The sequence below is a fragment of the Anopheles gambiae genome, chromosome 3, assembly GCF_943734735.2.
Source record: "Anopheles gambiae chromosome 3, idAnoGambNW_F1_1, whole genome shotgun sequence".
Lineage (NCBI taxonomy): Eukaryota > Metazoa > Arthropoda > Insecta > Diptera > Culicidae > Anopheles > Anopheles gambiae.
The window spans coordinates 11463812-11486567 of NC_064602.1; the positions used below are offsets into that span (position 1 = coordinate 11463812).

The 22756-nt window shown below is 43.2% G+C and overlaps 1 protein-coding gene across 4 annotated transcripts in view; it reads right to left on the reverse strand.

Annotated features, from left to right (window-relative positions):
* LOC1277459 (mucin-2) overlaps positions 1-15867 on the reverse strand; it is a 138158-nt gene extending 122291 nt beyond the window's left edge. For 2 of the 4 annotated variants that reach the window (XM_061662191.1, XM_061662189.1), the window contains exon 1: positions 14735-15867. In XM_061662191.1, coding sequence (XP_061518175.1) covers positions 14735-14792 — 58 coding nt within the window. In that variant the 5' untranslated portion in view covers positions 14793-15867. The remainder of the gene's footprint in view (positions 1-14734) is intronic. The other 2 variants (XM_061662193.1, XM_061662192.1) reach the window with 1 other exon arrangement.
* Positions 15868-22756: the final 6889 nt, after the last annotated feature.

The window sequence follows — 22756 nt, forward strand, 5'->3', positions numbered from 1 at the left end:
TTCATTGTTCGTTTAATTGAACTTGATTTTCAGGTTCACTTTCGTTTTCAGAGTCTTTCACTGCTGTGACGTTTTCGGGTCGGAGGGAGAGGGTTTGCCGGAGAAGATGAAGGGTGGTAAATACAAAAAAAACAGTATCATCCGTTTGTGTTTCCCGGGATCTCCGGTAACCGGTCTTGTGCGGGGTCTTGCTCGGAGATGGGATATATGGGATTTTTGACCGGACCGGGCCGACACCAGTCGACGGGTTGCAATGAAAAGGAAAACATCTTGCACATGCTTTCCATATTTCGGTGCGAATTGTGCACATTTGGAAAGGTAATCTGAGGAGGGTGACTTTTTTATTTTCAAAGCTTAAATTTGCGATAAAGTTGCTGACTTTCTAATGGTTCAAATCAACCTAGCCTAATGTTCATATGTTGTGGGAATTGATCGAAAGAGAGAAATAAGACGAAGGCCTACATTATTATTCATCAGTTCCTAGGGTTGATTAAGCGAATGGTTATAGGTATCAGGTACCCAATGTGTGTAAAAGCTGTCTATTGGAAAATTGTCAGATCAGTGGTTGAATATGCACACGTTGTTTGGAAGCCATCATCTCTTAGCCATCAATACAGCGCGGACTCTCCCGTTGCTTTGCGTTTTCTTCCATGACAACCAGACAGTCAACATCCATCCCACGAAACAGGCCTAAAGCTTCTTCTGCTACAAAAACTAAACGGCTGGCATCGTTTATTGCAGCAAATTTTTGTTGGAGATCTTCTAATGGGAAACATCGACTGTCCATACCTACTCCCACGACCAGACATCTATGCTCCGACCACTACTCTAAGCCACTGCTTAAAGTTCCTCAGCGTAGAACGAACTAAGGCTCAGGTGACCCTATAATTTCTATGTGCAGAGCATTTAACAAAGTCTATCATCTTTTCGATTTTGATTTCTATGTGCAGAGCATTTAACGAAGTCTACCAACTTTTCGATTTCGATGCGACACTAAAATCCTTTAAAGCCTGCATTTATGTCAGGACATAGCAGAATGTTCATAACCTAAGTTAAGTTTACATCTAAGAAAATTCATCGGGACTATAACTGTCCTTTGAATAAGGACCTAATAATAGTAATAATAACAATTATATCTAGCTCTTTCGTAAATTAACTCCAATGGCTTATTGTCCCTCAAGTTCTATGAAATATCTCAAAATTGTGCTCTTTTATTTATGTTATCTCTTTTTATTTTTCTCATTCTTCTAAACTGTTTTTAAATTATGTTCGCTCTATTATTGTCCTCTTTTCTTCAAATTATTACTAGCTTTTAAATTATTTATAATTATTTTACCAACACTAGGTACAATGTACGGACTGGAAGACGATGGCGCGAGACCGTGAGCGGTTTCGGACACTCCTGAGGCAGGCCAAGACCGCAAAGCGGTTGTAGCGCCGGATAAGTAAGTAAGTAAGGTACAATGTTTTTGTTTTGTTCAAAATAATGATATTGGAATACTATTTGCAGTCGATCTAAAACCTGCAAAATGCTCTTATTGTGATGGAAACTAATGTTTAAGGCAAGCCTGAAATGGAGAAAGCGTTCTTGGGTTTATATTTTTAAAGAAAAATTAAAAATCAACAATAAAACATAATCATTAACAATGAAAAAAAAAAATCAAATGTATCATATCTAACAACCCCCGTTAAGGATAATGGCTTCCTTATCTCCATTCCCTCAACCGTCTATCAAATTCCACCAAACCCCTTTTCCCCTTAATAAAGATAGCATCGTGTTAATTGTCCGACAGCTCGGAATTGAAACACCTGCCAGCCGTGGACCACCAATTTCCTTCCCCCAAAACATTTAAAAAGCTAGTCAAAACAACTTCTTCCGCAGATCCGCATTTGCTGGCGCTCGCTGTTCCGCCACACGTGTCCGTGTGTGTGTGCGTGTGTTTGGTTTTGTATTCATTAGTTTAAATAGTTTCACATTGTTCTGTCGAGCGGCAGCCCGCAACGGACATCATAAAAACGGGCGCCATGTACAACATTTCCGTACACTACGGCTGGCGCGTTTCTAGTGTGCGCGTGCGCATTCGGGTATGGTACTGTCTGCGCCGGCGGATGACTAAAACCGCCGCACCAAATAAACGCCTGGTTATGGTAAAAATGCAGGTTAAACATTTGCGTTGGCCCTTCCGTTTCTTATTTTCTTTTATTATTATTTTACACTTTGTTTTAATGAGGAAGCGGTGCGTTTGCACGCGTTTTCATTAATCGAGTAAGTGCGCTAGAAAGTGGACGGGTGCTCGTTTAAGTTTCTCCCGTTTGTAAAAGTGTCCCTTCAATTGGTTACTATTATTTCTTTATTTCATTTGTTCATTTAAGGTACTTTTTTATTCGATAAAATTTCAAATATTAATGTAAATGTATAACATCGACAAATGTTCACTGGAAGTTAAGCTCTTTACGTCATAAAGCTATTGCAATATTTCGCACAGAAAAACATATGAACCAATAAATTTCACAAAACTTCATCGGAAGTTGCACAACGTCAGCACCACGGCATGGCAGACCGGCCCATCCAACCCTATAAAAAAATGCGCCCATCTTCTCAACGAAAATTGCAACCCGCCGCGGCAAACACAAAGTGAAACATCCATTGGCCCCGTCAAACGCTCCACACAAACGGTGCCGGAAAACATGCCGAAAAGAAACGAAGGCAGGGAAATTGTTTTCCACCACATGGCACATGTCCAGAGCAGGAGGAAGAGGGGAGGGGGGAGAGCATGAGGAACGGGGTTGGTCATATCGTAGGGAAATTAAACAACCTAATCATCTCCGGTAAGGGCGTGCTGGTGGGTAAGGTGGGGGAGGCTCATTCCACCGCACGCCGGGCCCGAGCCTGGTTATGCCTGCCCGGTTTTCTCCGAAAGATCTTGTTTTTTTTCTTCTTTCTTACGTTTTGCGATGCACTGCCCTTCTCATTAGCGATGCACACGAATTTCTCCACTCGCGCACGAACACACACACAGAGATGTGGAACGAAGAATGGAGATGAATGCGGCAGCCCAGCGGCCCTCTCTGGGCCGCCTCAAATAATAATTGGGAAAGCCGGCACGGAGCGCATACGCGATACAATTATTATGTTGGAAACGTTTGCCTCGCGCTCAAGCACCCGGTGGGCGTGCGGTTTATGTTGGTTGCGGGTTGTTATGAAGGAAAAAATCTGAACTTTTTTTTCATTTTTTATACTTTGCATATGGAAAAACAGATGAATTTTTCAAATACTCAGGAGTTCAAATACTCATATTGCTCGACGAAGAAGAAACTAAAATAATAAAAAAGATAATATTTTTCCTCCAAATAGCACAAAAGAGCAACGACAGAACTTTAAAACCAGTATCGTCATTGCTCATCCGAATTCGCTTTCATTTTGACCTTTAAATTACCACCTCGAGCTCCCGCAGCACACGAAGCGACCCATCGCCGAAGATGGTCTGTTCTCCTGTCCCGTCCGCACGATCCACACGACATTGACCTTGCCGTGGTGGCTCATCGGTGGCAGGCCCAGGAAAACGGGAATCACATTTCAACCTTCCGTACCACCTTTTCGGGGACAAACACCAACCGAACGACCATCCACCGACTTTAGGGGCGCGAGAGAAATGCAAGAGAAATGCATTCAAACTTACCGCCCGCCTGGAACGCCCTTTTGCCGAGACCGAGAGAGCGAGAGAGAGTGAGAGATAAGTAAACAGTGAAGCTGCGGCAAAACCGGTTCCTCTGCCCGTACCCGATGATTATCGTTTGGGCGGTCCCGTTCGGGCCGGGTGGATGACGTCGCAAAAGCATCATCGCCGTCGCATCGCCGGCTAAACCGGTGCAATGCACCGTGCATTGCCTGCGAGTGGCCCAAAGGGAGTGGGCGATGAGGGGAAAAAGCAAACGGTACTCGACGATACCACCACCAAACACGCGGAGGGCACGCGAAAACACGCGATCGCACGAGAGAAAGGGAAAATTTCTCAACGGACCCCATCCCTACCAGAGCCGGTCGCGAGCACGATCGCGCGCATCTTCCCGCCCGTGAACTGGGCAGGCGTCATGGCTCAATGGCTAGTGACGGGAAGAGGGGATGGTGCAGGAACTCCGATCCGGTATCGTAAACCGATCGATTGATCATCGTGGCCCGCGGCCGGGGAGAAAACGAGCATAAAGTATGCTAATGCAGCAGCGCCAGCAGCTCGCCCGAAAACGACACGGCTAACGGTAGTTTAACAGGCAATTAGACGCCAAATTTATGATGGAGGCCCGGCTCCGTCGGTTGCCAAGAGTTTATCATAATGGTGGTGATCGAAGCTGTGTTACTTTCCTCCCCATTTATGTTGTAGTTCCGTTTTCCGGCCGGAAAGATGCAACCAGATGGTTCGATCGATTGAAGCTAGTTAGTTGAAGCCCAACAATCAAACCAAGGGGGGGGGGGAAGTTTCGGGTGTCATCAACCATTCGATGCTAATCAACCATTTCATAGGTATGTTTTTGTTGATGTCCATGTTTTTGTTGATTAATTTGGACGCTGTTTGCCCGCATTGGCTTTGCCGATTGGAGTTTCAATCCGCATTAGAAAGTGTCTCGGAAAGATGGTTTTAGAGATGCATTTTCAATCAAACCAGCACTGTGAAAACATTATTGAATATACTTAACACTTTCCCAGATTTAATCCCGTCCCTCCTCTCCCGGTTGCACGCGATATTTCCCTCTTGCGCTCAAAACAAATTACAGCCCCAATTGATCCCAATCATCCCGCCATTGCACCGCGCAGCGCTTAACACACATTAACCGGCGGGTTGCGAAGAAAAAAGCACCCGGCGCACGGGAAAACCCGCTGTGTGAACGTCGTGCCCATTTCTCAATTCACTAAATAATTACCCTCCCCAGCTTTAATGACAAACAACGGCCACACAGCAGGTTCACAACGCCTCCACCGAGAAGGAGAAGGTGCCGCTTGTTACCGTTACCGGCTAAGAATTGGGAAATTTGGGCCGTCTCTTCGCTCTGTCTGTGTGTGTGTGTTTGCTTTGCTAAGGATGGTGGAAATTTTTCACAAGCTTTTCAAGCCCTGGCGCTATCGTTTTCATTGCTTTAAGGTTTGTTCACCGTTCACCGTTCACCAGGTGTGAGCTGATTGGGCTACTGGAGTTTAGCGCTGGAGCGCTGGTTGAAAGGTGGTGCACGCGCACGTGCAAATTCTCACGCACTGTGAGGGGTTGGGAGCGAAGGGTTTGGGAAGAGAAACGGCCGCACGCAGCTGATGGGAACAGGTGGAATGGGTGCAGTGCAATAGATAATATTGAGAAAAATTGATTATGAAATAGATTTCAAGATGTAAATATGTTAAATTTTTACCCCGCGTAGTTCGGCACCACTTTACACTAGTACCACATGCACTAGAAGAGATGAGTAGTGTTGTTTACCTGAAAATAAATAAATAAAAAAACATATTATAAACATTGTTTATACGAAGGTTGAGAGAATTCAAGTAAAAAAAGACTCAACGGTTTCTTATAGATTTTCGGGTTTCTATTGGAAAAACAAATATTACATTCACTCATCGCAACTCGTGCCGAAATGTCGAAGCAAAGGTCGGGTCGAAATTGAAAATTTTCCAATGAAATACTGTTCAAAACCAAGTTTTACTTAAAAACTTGTCTTGTCTACATAACATTCAATCAATATGCTAAATTGATGATGGGCAATTTGATCAGATTTGGTGGTAAAATTAAAACTTTTTTCCTCTATGTTACAGTGAAAAGTTTTAGAAGGTAACACCACGTTGATTTATGGTCGTTAAATGAATAGAAAGTTAAGCTTCGCAGTCTCTGACATGCAAAATATTTATAATATATTAAAATGTTTACAAATGTTACTTCTCCAATACAAAAGATGTCAAATAAAGAAAGTAGCCCAATCCATCTACTATCACCCCAACTCAACCCTTCTTCCATGAAGACCATTTCAAACCATGTAAACGAATTCAGCAACTCAAACTTTTACGGAAAACATCCCCCGTTTGCGACGCGTTTTTTCTCCCCATGGTCGTAAAACCTAACGCAGCTCTTGGTCGCACGTCGCTTAACCTCGGCAGTGGGCATGTGTGTGTGTGTTCGAAACAACCACCACTGCATCGAGATGTCGTAAAACTTTGCTCGTTTTACACCGTTAAATCCATGTACCCGATGTGTAACACTTTACGACTTGTATCACGCTACTACTACTTCTACTACTCGGGCTACACGGCGTACGACCCAAACAACAACTCGAACCACTAGGAATGTGTCGCAACAAACACGGAATTGTGCGTTGGTTCAATCAGATGCCGAACTTACCTACATGATCGAATGCTGGCTGGCAGGATTTGGTAGGATAGGAACCGATCAGTTGATAAATCTGTTGTTCAACCCGGTATCCTTCAATGTTTATTTGTTCTCTTCGCAATTTTGGAACGGTTTTTGTTGGCAAATTTGCCCGCAAAAGCTTATTAAGTGGACTTAAATTGATGTGCTCGCCCCATGATCAGTCGACACCCTGCAGTGCTGCTTCGAGGGTTTTTTTGGTGGAATGGTCAAGTTTTTTGGCCGTGCAAATTATAACACCGTCACATTAGAGGCTCTTCAACACCTTGGCGTTGAACAGCAATTTACGGATTCTACCCCAATAGGTAGGTTGCTGCATCAAACTCTTCCCAAGACACCGGAGACCTAATCATCCGGTCCGTCTTCGGCTGTGGGTTTATCAGTCTTTTTTGTGATCTACAAATTAATTTTTGCAAATCCCGTCTTTCGCATATGCTTTGTGGTCGTCCAGTGACTAACCAACCCAAACGATAAGCTTGTAAGGTCGAACAGAATCTCGAGCTTTTGCCGTGCTTCGAGACAGCCGGGACAGTTCCGTTCGTACGCGGAGGTCTTTTGGCGGCACAGCCCCAACCCAGCCCTGGACAGCCCGGGGGGAAAGGGGCTGATTCGCTTTGCTTTGCCCCTTACATGGTAGTTTCAACTTTCATTTTTCTGGCTCTCTACCGGTTAAGGTTTTTTTTTTCTTTCTTTTTTTCTTTATCCAGCTGGCCCATGTGTGGTTTGTTTGAGCGTGATTATCGTTCGAGCAGCCTTCGGTTTTCGGATCGCATGGTAGTGGTGAAGCATGGGTGTGTTTGTGCTGTGAGTTGATTTCTGCCAAGGTCAGCCACGAAATCGGCCACACGGGAAAGGAGCCACCAAATCGAGAGCAACTACCGTCTGGCAGGCAAGTGGCCGACGCTGCATTGGGATGGGGGGCAAACGACAAGCGTAACAAATGCAATCATACACAGAAGGGAAGTGATTTTTCATGGCTTGCTTCCGTTCCGTTTGCTGATGACAATCAGCTGTTTGAAAGGGAGTTCTGCACACTTCAGTGCAGCAATTAGTCAAGCTTACGGGCGGACATTATCGCTTATAGATAACAATTAATTGATGCACTTTTAATCGATTTGTGGTTGTTTCGGTACACGTTATAAACATGAACTCTTTGGACATGTTTTGTGAAAAAGTCTGTTATAAACCGGTTTATGGAACGATTTTAAAATCAATTATTTTACAATGTGTCACACAGAAATATCTATAATTATTATCTTGTCTTGTCTTTTATTGTAATTATGATGATTTTGCTTATTTGATTCCAATTTGATTTGATTCCTTTGATTTGTATGCAAATTCCCTGTTTGTACGCCTTTTGTTTGTTGATTTTGAGCAAAAAGGCTCCAATAACTTAAATTAAATTTTCAAATTCTTCACGAGTTTTAAATTCTTTTTTTTTCTTTGTTGTCCTTCCGCTTGTTGCCTTTTTTTTGTTATTTTTTCACTATATTTTTTAATGGTTTTTAATACTTTTCATTTCTTTCTCATTTATGATTCCTTCTTTTTCATTTGCACTTTGTATCATCCCTTTTTTATGTACACTTTGTTTATTTCTTATTCTTATGGCTCTCCTTACTGTCATTTATAAAAGTAGTATTTGATAAAATAAAAATAGAATTATGATTTTTGTAAATTGTTTGTTGATAATAATCATGCATATAGAAATAACCCATGTTTTAATTTCCTATTATTTATAATACATTAAGATTGTTTCCACAGACTCTGCTTACTCCCTTATTGAATGTCATCCAATTGTGTTTAGCTTTATCCACACTCAACTTGTCAACGCATAAGTAAACATAAGTATGGTCTATTACAGGCCACCACTTTTTTCATCCATCGATGCTCTTCGCTGACGATGTTTGTCTGCAAACAATTTACCTTCGTTCAACCGGTTTCCAACGCATTGTGATGCTTCAAACTGATTTCTACTACTGTTGCCATTGTGTTTCCCCGTTCGATCTCCCTGTGTCTGTGATGTTCAAGAGCCGTTTAGCAGATGAAACAAACGCTACAAGCCAAAATTACCACTCCACTCCATTACAGACAGCAAAATGATGATAATTGTGTTAAGCGTTACTACTAGCTGCCGAATGCTCGAACGAACTCGCAATGCGAGTTTGTTTGGAGGTTGCGCATCCTTTAACCTCTCCCTGAAATTACTGCACGCAAAATGTGTGAAAGCCATAACATTTTAGGATTCTCTCCACCCGTTTTTAAATCACTGCGCACAGTGGCAAACCACTCCGTCCGCGTGGTGAGGTGAAAATTAATATCAATTTAATACCTCTTCACCATGGTAGATTGGCAGGCCGAAAGCATTCGGCCCTCTTAGCAACATCTTCCAAAGTTGCGTTATTTTTTTCTTCCTATTTGCGATACGTTATGAGATAATTATGGTACTTATGTGCGTGGCAAACAGACACCACCCCTCCCCCCGTTTTGGTTTGTTAACTCGAAGCATCCTCATGCTCATTTCGTTCAGCTTTCCTCTTGTGTTTGTGCGCCTCCCCCCAGCAATCGATCGATTGTACCGGTCGATCGTTTTGTGCGGTTTAATTTCAAGCTGCATATGATTTGCCGAAATAAACGGGGAAGTGAGTGATGTTTGTTGATCGTCGATTTTTATTTTTTCATTTCCACACATTAACAAACATTTCAGGGGAGGAGGGAACGGAACCGACTGTTACGCTAATTGTAGGCGTGTGAGGTAATGTGGTTGGGTGGACGCGTGTTTCCGGAAACAATGCCACACCGCTGCCACAGGAAGGCGGATGAACATGTCGGCCCTAATCGATCGCTCACCACTGTGCAGACGGTATAAGCGTGTGCCATATTTAAATTGATCGTTAGACCACTTCGCAAGCTATGGCTATGGCGGGGCCACAACCCTACGTATGGAATCAATAGTTATTCTTTCCCAATTTTGCCTCCGTTATGCAACCGAAGCAGGTCGCCCATATCACACAGCACAGCACACCAAAAGAAAGTAAAAACAAACACCACATCGTTCGCTTACAGGTTGCACACAGGTGTACCCCCGGTACGGTACCAGGTGGGTGGTGGCTTGGCATTGCCAACAATGGGACACAATGCAACATGCGAGCGAAAACATGCCGCCCTCTCGTCACGACTCGGTGGAGAAAGTTATTGGTAACGTTACCGGGTGGGGCCAGACCAGGGCGCACATTAAAATGGTGCAGCTAACGAAGGCGCGCGCGTGTCCCCGCGCCTGGTGACATTGCTCGGTTCGGTTCGGCATGGTCGAGATTGGCAGCTTTGATGAACTTCGAGGAAGAGGGAGTAAAGACAGTGTGAGGCAACCCCGCAACCACAGCACGCGACTTACGGAAGGGCAGTGTCGTTACAGTTCGCCAAGTGATTTCTATTTAGTCGCTCGGGCTCGGCCGTGTGACGTAATGCTCCGTTCCGTCAACACTGATTGCGCACCATCGGTTGACCATTGTCGTCAGCGTTATGTTTCAATCGACCCCATTTTTTCCCTCCCAAAAACCTAATTGATTGATCATTTGGTACAAATCGCGGCGCGATACTGTTTTGTCGCCTTTGCATTGCGTTTGCGTTGATCGCCACACCGAAATTAGGCGCGGGAAAATTTGGTCAGCGCTGATGGAGCGATTTCTTGGTGCAGGTGGTGTTAAACAAGACTTTTTATTGTTTAGCAATTAGCAAAATATAGCGTAAGACGCTTCAAGCGCTTGACAAAAGGCAAAAATGTTGCATTCGCTTTATTATATCTTTATTCCAAAGGCAACAGTAGTCATCAATGTTTGACTTAGAATGTGTTGATTTTGTAGTGATCAAACTAGACATTTAATGCATCAAATTCACTATTTACTAAGGTTTCTTTATTGTGCACCTAATTTATGATATTAGAACAAATTGCAGTAAAGTTGATCGTTTGTTTCATTTGGTCAAACTTTACAGTCTGTAAAATAATAAGATAACAATTATCATCACTAAGATTAGCTCATTGCGAGCAATTCAAATAGAATTCTAGTGCGAAAAGGTTCTATTTTACATTATATTTTCCATGCTAAAGACTGTGCCTTTTCTACTATATCAGCACATCAATTGCTCATTGTAATTGGAATTTAGAAAGCATTGCAAACTCTTATTCAGCTGTATAAATTCAATTCTTACTGGAAAAAATCCCATTCTCCCATTGCCTCCAATGTCTTGTTAATTTTCATTATATGACACACAAAAGACAAGAAAAAAACGTACCATTGAATAAAAAGACAGAACGAATTCAGCACAATAAAATGCCACCAAATTGTTCACGCCATTGAGCATCAACCTTTGTCAACTTGCCGACCCTTTTCGCGATTCTATTTGCACAAAGAAAATGGCCATACAGCAACGCGATCAAACCCCGCAAGTGCGCTAGCAAATGGACATTAGTTCACCATCAAATCGCTTCGGGCTTCTAATTCACTACACTAAACACGGGTAGCTTCAACCGCATCATTAGATACAGTACGAGGACGACGTTGGGATTTTTTGTATGTGTCTAAAGAATAAAGGTGCATACACGCTGCAGCTATAGCTGCAGCCAGGTGTTTCCTGGTTTGCCCCTGCCGCCCCTAAGCTGACCACAACCAGGCAAACCATTCGCTTGCCAAAGGAAACGTTCTCTTTGGCTAAACACCGGTAGCATAAAGCCCAAGGTGGGTAAAGTAAGGTGGCCAACAAAGCCCGTTGAGTTTGAAAATGTGTCGTTTTTTCCCCCATTTGTCAGTACAAAATTCAATGCAATAGAAGAATTTGCAATGGAGGTTTTTATTCGCTTCTTTCGCTAGGTGAGCTTTCGTGCAAAAAAAAAGACCTGTTTCACCGCAATCTTTTTTTTTTGCAGTGGGTGAAACGGAAGGTTTTATTTCCCTCTATCCCCATTTTGCACTGTGTTCCATTTCGTATTTGCGGTTTCTGGTGATACAATTTAGGTTTTTTTGTGTGTGTCCGTATTTTTGCTACTTCTGTTTGCCCGTCACATTCTGGTTAAAAGTCAACGGGTAGCACGGGTAGCACGGGTGGCTGTAAAAGAATAAGACATTGCTTTTTTTCGTTTCTTTCGTTTGCTGCTGCCGCCTCTTTTGTTTGCCAAACACGGTTGCCGCTCTGAGCGGCTGTGGGAGGAAAAATGTACACACAAGACAGTTTTCCTGTTTGCTTTCTTCACTCAACAAACACACACACATGTACAATCACATACAGAAACTCTCCATATGGCTGCAGGTGCATATATGCATTTCCATACGCCGCCGCGATCCGTTGTTGGTGGAAAGGGAACTAATGTTTCTGTTTTTTTTGCACTTTTCTTCCTGTCTTAGCACCCAACCTCCCCCTCAAATGAACGATACAAGTGATGCAAAACTTGAAGAAAAAAACAGCATACATAAGCTCACCATAGAGCCACCAGTACCTTGCGCCGCAACTCGCCAAAGCGATGCCGACGTAGTTTTTCTCTCAGTTTTGTTAAAAACAACAAACTGCGTTGTCTTGCGGTGAAGCAGATAGCGGAGGCCCCCTTTACTTATACTACATTGTCCTCAGCTTGTAGGTAGAAGTGTGTAGAGAGTGGAAAACTCGGCACGGGCGACGGGCGAGCGCTCTATTTCAAACACAATCGATCACATGCGAGCTGCTGCACAGTACGAGAGAAAAACGTTTCGTTCTGTAAGTAAACGCCCACACGCCGTCGCCGCCGCCTCGACAAAAGGGAGGAAAGGGAAATTAAGCAAACCTCCCCAACCGCTGGGTGTTCCCAAATACTTGTCTATCGCACCCACCACCACCACCACCATCGTCACCCGGAAATCGATCGAAGGGAAGTGAACCCCAGAAGGTGACTTTCGATTTTCCCTCTTCCCGTTCGATCGATCGGCGATTGCACACACCGTGTGATTATGTTACTTCGGTGGGTGGCTGTCTGTTGAGCTGGAGTTTCTTTGCTGTTGTGTGTGTGTTTTATCGCACATGAACCTACTTTTAATGTCACCTTCTCGAGCTAGCTCGGGCGACAAACGGCAAACGGGATTGAGTCATATGGGACATTAAATGTGTTCCAAATAAATTGGACCATACCAACACACATATACACGCTGGGGGTACACGGGGTTGACATAGCGCGGTTTGCCTGCCTGGCGTAGGGGTGGGATGGTTTTTGGTGTGTGATTTGATGCTCCACCTACGTGAGCGCTTTGCGCAAACGCATGTGGTACACGCAATAGCGCATTCCTTTGGGCTTTTGCGTACACGGAACGGTTTGAAACGCTGAGCTTTGGAGGATGCAGACGTTTCTTTTACAATGCATTTAGGTTCATTGATATTTTACTTGTTATTTTACACTCAAAAGTAAGCGATCGTAAAGGTTGATTTAAAATATAACTATTAAGTCGATGTCAGTAAGCACAAATACACATTTAAAATGAATCTTTTCATTCTTCAGATTGCGTCACAATGTTCACACTTGTTGTAACGCTACCACAACCACGCGACCTCGTCCAAGTCCATTGCCTCGTTACGGTTATGGTCCAACCGTCTAACCACCGCAATTGGACTACTCGTGCATACCATATCGTGCAGATTTCCTACCAAAACCACAACATACAACATTCTTTTTCACGCGTCACTGTTGCTATCGTCGCTGCAAAAAATAGCGTTTTTGCTAAAAATAATTCCTCCCCCTTATACCCACACGTTGGAGGGCTTTTGCTGACCGATTCTGTCCAAGTCCAAGTGGGCTCACTCAAGGACGTACTACGGTTGGTAATGGTGACGCGCTATCGAGCAACGTTCGGTCCAAATTCGGAAGCCAAACAAGCCGTCCTCGTGTACACCGCGAGGCTGAAGTGTGCCCGCCAGAACACAAGTATTGCATTTTAATGTAAAACGCGGAGACACGCGGCAGTGCACCAGGTTGCATGCTGCAACTGAAGTGGATTCAATTGCAGGCGCACAGTGTGCATTTCGTTGTTCGTTTCGATTCGTGTGGAATGTAGTCCAGCATCATTGCGACGGAAAGGTGTAAAGAGGCATGCAGTTCATGGCTTTGGAGCTACTGGCCACATTTTTAACCCACATTAAATGACTGTACTGGTGGAATTTAAGTGAAGATCATATTATAAAGAAAATACTTAATACAATTAACACGCAAAAATTAGTAAAATAAAAATTTTTACTCTTGCTGCAAATATCATCCTCCTTATTCACGCGTCTTTAATTTGATTGTTTTATTACACTTTCGAGTGTTCTTCGTTGCTTAACACGCCGTCCTTCTGATGCGATCTTCTTCAGCCACTTGCTTACGACTGTTTTTTCCCCTTCTGTTTTCACTTGTCCCATCGACCCCGCAGGCAAAGCGCATCAATATTCGCGTTAATAACTGTCCACAAATATGTATGCTGCGTCAACACACGAGAGCGATGCTCGAAGTTCAAGTTCAGCCATAATCGTGAGTGTTGACAGTGTCGAAAAAAAAACCGAAAGCAAAAAGGAAGTATATGTCAACGAGAAGTGAAAGGATACGGTGGATTCTTTTGATTTTTGTTTTTTTTTTTTAAATTAATCTCTGTAAGGTTAAAGATAAGTGTTTGTCTTTACAAACAGGCATCTTCAACATCGTGGCAGGTTGGTTTTATTTTTATCGATAAAGTAGATATTTAAAAAAGTATTTCGATTTGTTGGCATCGGTTTTTGATTGCAACAGAAATATGTCCGATTTTTTATTGAGCTGCTATACATTTACGTTTTTTGCTGAGACCGTAAAGGTTAACGTTCAAAAAACTGTAAAAAAGTTCTTGGGACTTACAGGGTTTTCCAGGAGTTATCATAGCTGTGGGACACTTTCTTGATTACTTCTTACGTGAAATGAACTTAATGTAATGGGAATTCGACTCTACAGCATCCTTATTGGACAAATCCAGTAGGAATTTCCAATAGAAGCTGTCCAAAAAGGGTGCCCTAGAGTCCAATTTCCATCAAATGAAGTTCACTTCCCATAAGAAAAATTCAAGGAAGTATCCCACAACTATGAGAACCCCTGGAAAACCCTGTAATAACCACTTGGTGGCATTGAATTATCATTCAAACACCTTCAATGTATTGGAATTTAATGCTCAAGTCAATTTAATGCCAGTTGCATCATCTCTTCGGCATTAAATAGTAAATTCTTGAACAATCCTTTTGGATTCCAGTATGGAACATTTTACTGAATCCTACTGGTTTATTCTTATTTTCTAGCCCTTTCTATCATGTCCTCAACGTACCTTGATTAAGCAGCAAAATACAGCTGACGATCCAGAGCATTCCAAATTTGAACTCCATCGTGGATGTTGTGTTGTGAGTGTGTTCGGTTTTTAAGGCGGTATAAAGTTGTGAAACAACACGGGTACTTGCTAAAGCACGCAGACGCTACAACACTCTACGCTCCTATCGGTCGAGCCATAGAAAGAAGCACACCAGCACGCACGAAGCAAAGCTCTTTTTCTGTCGTTCAGAAAAAAAAAGCCCTTTTATTTTCCGTTATCGTTAGCAGAAACGGGTTGGGGCGCTGCGCTTGTTTCACCGGAGTTTCAGCACATACACATACACACACAGACACAAACACACAGACACGTGGCCGCTTTCTGTTCGATCACTTTCGAACGGACGGCAGAGATATTTTTCTGCAAATATTCGACACAATTTCGCTTCAGGTGCACAGTCTGCACACACACACAAACTCCCGCGTCAGGCACAATCTGCACACAAAAGCACACACACAAGTACACACACACACGCGATAGCCACTAAATGAAAATTCCTTGCATCCAGCAGCGAACGCAATAGAAGGAATCGTTTGAAATTCGTTTCCTACGCACAGACACACTTGTAGATCTTTTTCCGCGCTTTGCCTTGTTTTGTGCTCTCCTGCCGTTTTCTTTCTTACGATCGCGTTGCAAACTGGAGCACTAATGGCTGATCGGGCTGGGATCGAGTCAGGCTGTCACTTGTCGAATCGTAGGGACAATCTTAACGCGCAGGACTATGCTTGAATCGACAGGCGACGAAATACGGGCTGCCGTGTCTCGGCCGGTGTTTCCACAGTTTTCCTTTTCGGGGTGTTTTTCTCCCCTCCCTGTTCTCGTTAAACTCCCACAGGCGCACTTTTCCGAGCGCGGGGACAGCAGCAAAGTGTTTTTTTTTCTCTCGAAAATCGACACGAAACCACCACGGCCTCCTTTCTCCTATTTCGGTGGACGGTTGCGCCGTTTGCTGTTGCGCTTCTGCGCACTGTTTGCTGCCTGGAACGCCACGCCACAGCGGGAAATAACCAGCTAAAGGAAAAAAGACGAGACCCCGTTCGCAAGACACGCCGGCTCCAGTGCTTCTCTGGCGAGCACTTCTCTTAAACTAATTTCATTATTGGCAGTAAATTTGCCGCCTCGCTAGCCTGGTTGCGCGACGGCCACCGTGAGTGCCCGCCACGGTCGGAGCCTGTGAGTGGCGGGCACGAAAGATCACGAGCACGATCCGAAAGCTTACCAGCTTACGCTAAAGCGTCTTACAAGAAGCGGCAGTAGTGTACGCTCATGTTCACTTGTAGTGTGCACGATCGCCCGTGCAGATGAGTTCCAACGCCTGCTAGAGAGTGGGGAGATCCGTGCCGTGGTGAGTTTGGCTCGTTGAACACTCACCCGAAAGCTCGGCGCAGCCACAAATCCCTTCCGCGCGCTGTATACGCTGTGCTGTGAAGGTCGTGCTGTGGTGAAAAAGAAAGCTCCGTCTTCCCCTTCTTGGGCCACTACACCACTCCGGTTGGTTGGGTGGGGGGAGGGTACGAACACGACGAGTATGCCGGCTCCCCACCCCTCAAGTACGGGGACGATGCGGTGCGGCAGGGCAAAGCAAACTAGAGCACGATCGCGTTTCGTGTTTTCGCTTTCAATTGTACGGGCTGGCGAGCTTTTTCGCGGCGTACCGATACCGTGTTATGCAGCAGCCGGAGCGGGAGGCACGCTGCTGGTGAAAACCGATCACTACGGTCCGTCTGTGTCCGTCCTTGCCTTGAAACTGGGGGGCCGAACTGGGGAAGTGAACTGTTTTTTTTTACTTCTTCTTATTCTCTTTCGTTGTTCGCGAGTCTGTGTGTTTAAATCGTACCACTTACCACCGAACGAAAGGGAAAAATTGGAACGGAATGAGTATTAAGGGTGCATTTTATGGGGCGAGGGTGGCGATCGGTGGCAAGTTGAGAAAAAGTGAAAAATTTGTCACCACCGCGGTACCGTCCGGGTTCCGCGATTGCGCAATGCGCACGATGGGTCACTTTGAATGTGGTGCGCGATTGCTTTCGATCGTTTGCCTTAATGTACGATTTATTTAAATGCATTTTTCTCAACAATCTTTTAATTTTCAGTATAAAAACTGATGTCACAGGAAATATCTTCAATTAACACAAAAATATACTTGATCCTTAATTATAGGAGCTGCTATCATGGAAAGTTTATTTGATCACTCTAAAACATAAATCTTGAATGCTGTCATTACAAAAAAAAAAAATGAATAACGATGTAATTACAAAAAGTTAACGACCTTCATTTAAAAACAAAAATTATTTATAATAAATTTGTTAATTATGTTCAAAAGCATGGATAAGCAATTAATTCATACATTTTAGCCCATCAGTTTAAATTTCAAATAAGAACAACCTATTAATAGGGAGTATTGAAGGACATGAGTTGTTATTTTCTTATTATGTTTTATTATAATATCATTTTATTTTTATGTACAAATTTAAAATTAGAAAAAATAATCTTCCTTTGGTTTTGAACTCTCGTAAAAACGTTGATGATTACTGCTGCAAAAACTTAAATTCGGCTTTAAGCTAATAATAATTCATTCAGATTAATTCAGATTCAGACTAATTTGCATAGGAATTGTTACACCGGCAATCTGTACAACAATGGATAAGATTCTTTCTTCTTCCAAGTAGCATGATAGTAATTAATCTGAATCAAAATGTTTGCTTTTCATTTGGTATGCTGTCCTCATACGACATTTAATCTTAGAAGGTATTGTTCCGAAGTAGTTGTAAAAGCTACTTTTATGACTCGATCCTCGATTTTTGTTGAACTCTTAAAAAAATTAATCATACGGAAATTATTTTCATTTTAACACAGCCACATAAAGTGACAGGAAAAGGGTTTTCTTCACATCGAAGCATTGTTCGTATTTAAATGATGTATTATACCTTATATTGCCCCGTATTACAACCACTCCAGACTTATTACAGGGAAATAAAAAGGCATTAAGCTTGCCAATGAACTTAAGCTTCGTCATATCGCGATTGTACAGCGAACAATACGATTCTGATAGAGATAATTACTTCTCCGAACGAAATCTTGCCAGCACAGAATAACTCCTTTAGTGTTTTCTTCAGCATACGCTTACTTTCTGTGCGTATCTTGTTTATTCTCCTTATCGCGTCATATATTATACGAGCTCTGTCTTTTATTTCTTACAATTTCTTTGTAGCTCCTTCCTCACCAATCAAATTCACTCGCCAACAGAGACCGCTCGCCCTCGCCCTAAACCCAAGCCCTACGCTGGATAGCGGGTACTTAATGTCAGACATTTATTGCCGCAGCTTTAACCAGCGTGTCATGCGGGTATCTTTCTCCTTTCCCGGCGGCGTGGCTGCGACACGCGCTTAACAGACGCAACCCACCCCATCATCATCATCATCATCATGATCTTCAGTATCATCAGCAACGGCAGCAGCAGCAGCTACGACAACATTGACCTTAAACTTTGCCAAGCCGGACACCGAAAGGTGATTCCGTGACGCACTCTTCCTTACTGGAAAAAGAAAAGAAAAGGCGAGTACCATTTCGTGCCGTTTTGCCTTTGGGCGGGCGGCAGATAAGGGAGCGGTCAAGCGAATGCCGAACCGAGAGGATGGATGGTATTTATTACATTTATTGTTTCAACGCGACGCATGTAGTGCGTGCGCGTCCTTCACGGGCGGAAATTCGTCGACCTTCAGCGCACCGTCCGGCCGTCCGTCCGTCGGCCAGGGACTTTTCGATGAACTTTAGCTACCGTGTGTGTGTGTGTCCTGTGGATGCAAAACCAGCCCAGCCGAACGCAACCAGCGCAACACTAGGCGACCTTCCGCCAGTCAAAGTCGAACCAAAAGGGATAAAACCATTTACCGAGTACACGGTGCGCTCGGAAGCGGGCCCCGTATGCTGTATTTGGGTATGTCCACCTTTTGTCGTCAACCTATTTCGTTGCTGTGTTCGCAATTTAAAATGGTTCAAACCGGGGCCGGATCCGGTAATTGACGGTAATCGATTGTAACATAAAAGCAGCGATTGTCCTTTTTGTATGCACCGTGGTATCTTTGGGGTTTGGTGCGGTGTTGCCCAGTCGAAGGACGAATCGCGCAAAGAGCACACTCTGGGTGTGATTATTAGTGAGCGGTGGATTGATAATTTCACCGATACAGTTTGCTGTGGCTGAAGGGCGGCCCATTGCTGTGGTGCCGCCCAATTACGGTGCCGAGTAAAACATTAAGGTGCGCGAAGGCTTATCTAATTTGCGCCTTAATGGGTTTGTTATTTGTCCGTTATTTTTCGCTTCGGGTTGTTTCAGGTGCTTGCAGCTGTTAATTAGAGTAAAATTTAATCACAATAATCAGATCTCAGTTTTTTTTATATTGTTGATTCTTTTTACCCCGATAGGAACACTTTGTAAATCGCTGGGAGTGGTTTTTTTGTAAAAAAGCCTCAATGATTAATAAATCATTTAAAAAAAAACAATAAGGTTGTTTTGATAAAATTATGTACTATATACTTGGATAAAAAAAAATTTACTAACGGTTTTTAACAATTTAATAGAAGCAGCTAACGCGTATGAAAACATCAAAACTCGACATTTTCAAGAACAAAGTTTTCAATTTAGTCTAGTTTGGTCAATGATACCAAATTGCTATCAAAAGACTTAAATGCATGTTAAGGAAGCTAAAGCGGCGAACCCCAAAAATAATTTGTCAAAGGCATATTTTTGTTACATTTTGTTCAAAATTAATATACATCATATTTTTTTCATACCTTTTTATATAATTTTTGTGCAAAAGTTTCAAAAATATGCCTTTAACAAGTTATTTTTGGAGTTCGTCGCTTTACTTTCTTTAACCAGCATTCAAGTCTTTTGATAGTAATCTGGTATCATTGACCAAACTAGACCAAATAAACTTGACTTCGTTCTTGAAAATATTGAATTTTGATATTTTTATTCTTTTTTTGCTTTTTTTAAACTGTAAAAAAGATGTCCTACTTCGAATAACAATGTGCATTAATAGCACAGCGCTCTAAAAATGCTACATTTTACACCAATGATCAATCATACTCAATGTTCTGAATCTAGAGAATCAACAGAAACGAAAGGCAAATGGCAACCCCAAACTATGAATAGCTGATCAAATTGGCATAACTTTACGAACACCAGCCAAAACTGGAAGAACTTGACGAGCTATCTGATAAATGAGTTGTCATAAATTCAATTATACCCCATTTCAAATCGTGATTTGCCGCCAACGGCACCACCCCAAACAACAACAGAACAGAACAACAATAATTCAATCACCTTACCATTCGAACCTTCATCATCTGCGGGGGGCACTCGATACCTACCCGAATAAACACCTATTCACGGTAAATCCACTCGACACATTCTTGTGCTCCAGATTCCACCCCGGCTCAATGTGCTTTTGACCAAGGCGTGTGTCTCTTTTTTTTCGGACACGAATTGCATTCCAACCGGCTCATAAGGTCCACCATGTGCGCGGCTGTTTGAACGAATGGTGCGGCACCAATTTATCATTGCACTCTCCCTCGCGCGATCGTAACGCCACGGACAATCACCATTACCATTTCACGGACAACCCTACCCCGAAACCGAGCGGATACTGGCGGTCTTTATCGAGGACAAATCCGAAAATCGATCAACACCCGATGTGAAGCCGTGAGGAATAAAATTTGATGTTGCAGACAAATTGGGCAATAATTCCCCAGACCGTACCCCCCCCCCCCCCAGTGAAGCGGGTCTCACATTCTTGCCGGCGCTGCACAGGAAGGGACTCGGAGGGGAAGGGCTACCCTACCAGTCTGTGTCTGTGGCCAGCGGTTGCTCCACATTGCTCGCGCTACTTTCTAGCGGTGGCCACCGTGTGGAAGAAAATTAAATGTGCCATAATTTAATTTGATTGGCTTGGGCGACTGTTTATTACCACCGATGGTGGTGTGCGAGCTTCTAGAACGAACGGATGTTGCATTATGGGCAAAGGTACGGTGCTTTACAATAGAAGGCTTCCAGCTGAGAATTTAAGCAGTAACAAGTCATACTACAGTGGTCTATTTTGCAGTGATAAAATCTTTATGTTGTAAAGCAAAGTATATGCGACTATGGTTAGGAATTATAACAAATATATAGGCCAACGGGAGATCATTAGGAAAGGATACCCTTATCGGTAATATTTGAAACGACCCTTCGAAATCATATGCAGTATATGGTTTTACAACATATTGGAAATGGATAAGTTTTCCTATTTTTTACATAAAATTTTCTATTAAGTTTCCTTTTTTGTATGCTCATGTATGCTGCTGTTGTAAAGTTTCTATTCCATTCTTTATTCAGTTTCTTGTATAAAGTTTATGTAAGTTAAAGTTTTAGTTTCTTGTAAATAAATGTATCGTTACAGTGTAAGGTTAAACAATGCAAAATATAAACCAATACACCAAAAATCTTCGTTTCAGTCCATTTTAGTCCAGATCCATTTAAGAATCTTATTGTACAGTTCGTTTCCAATGGTGATAAATGAAGTTGCTCAAACACGTCTTCAGTCAATGTTGATGTACAAATCGTCCGCAAAGCGTCAACAGCGCGCACCTCAAATGTACCGTTTACCTAAATTGTGACAAAGATTGGCCAGTCTGTAAACACACTCCAATCAAACAAAACCAACGGTACACCCAAACGTACCAGCACCCGTTTAGCACCGCGATCTCGACGAGCGAAACGATCATCTTCATCATCCTAAAAAAACAGGTGAAAAGGCAACAAAACAACTGTGAGAACTAGCCGATTTTAAATTTCCAACCCAATGGTTTTTCATTTGCTGTTTCCATTTCGGCTTCTTTGTTTTAAATTCGCACAAATTGATGGGTCCCCTAGCGAAGCAAATTATCTCCAACCGGGCTACCGGGCAGCTGTTACCGCTACGGTACTTCTGTGGTGTGCTTCTTTTTCTACACCATCTGGAACATAAATCACACCATCCACTTTCCGGGACGCGGACTGCGTCTCAGCACCGCTGCAGCAGCCGAAAGACGGTTCGCTCAAGATCATCCATCTTGCCTTCCACCGAACGACGGGTGTGTTGATGGATTTGGTAATTTGTCTTTAATAGATAAAAACGAGCTGCTGCAGCAATGACGAAAGGCGGGCGGATTAATGGCAGAGACAGATTCGTCACCCCAGTTTTCCACACAGACACAGTGGCTTACAATTTTCCATTTCCATCTCCACTGGCCACTGGGTTTCGACGAGCAGCGCGTCTGCACCCGACGTGCAGCAATGAAAATTCAATTGTAACTGTAGCTCAAAGGTGAAATAAAAATTAGGAGCACATTTCTTAACGCCAACGATCATCTTCTGCCCATTTTATGTTTATTTTTTTGCAAGCGTATTAATTGAATGCGGCCACCCGCTTGAACGCTGAAGCTCGATGCGTATCATTTGCTCTTTAGCAAACCGTCCCCACCCTGGCAGATGATTGCCAAATGCACAAACAAAACAGCCGTGGCTAAGTATTTTGTGCAAGATGGCAGATGAAAACGAACCCAAAGCAGACGCTTTTGAAGCAACTGTACGATTTTAAATGCGTTATGTTGTGTGAGAAAATAATAAAATCAGCCAGTAAAGCAAATTGCAGTCTCGCGATCACTTTGCTAAATGATCATTCTCTCCCGGCTAATTGATGTTGGCATATTAATTTACCAAACACGATAGGATAAGCTATCCATCTCACATCGTAAAGGTCACACCCAGGAAGCGGGATGACATTCTTCGTGTGCTCCTTTATCCACACAGGACTCCGAGCGGCCAGGTGTTCATTTACTATCCCGAAAATGCCTCAACATCATCAAACGGAAAGTGAAGGAAAAAGATTTATGCTCGCATGGCAAACGACCACCGTCCGTACCGGCAGTCACCTTTTGGGTAGTTTTGCTAATTAAACCCAC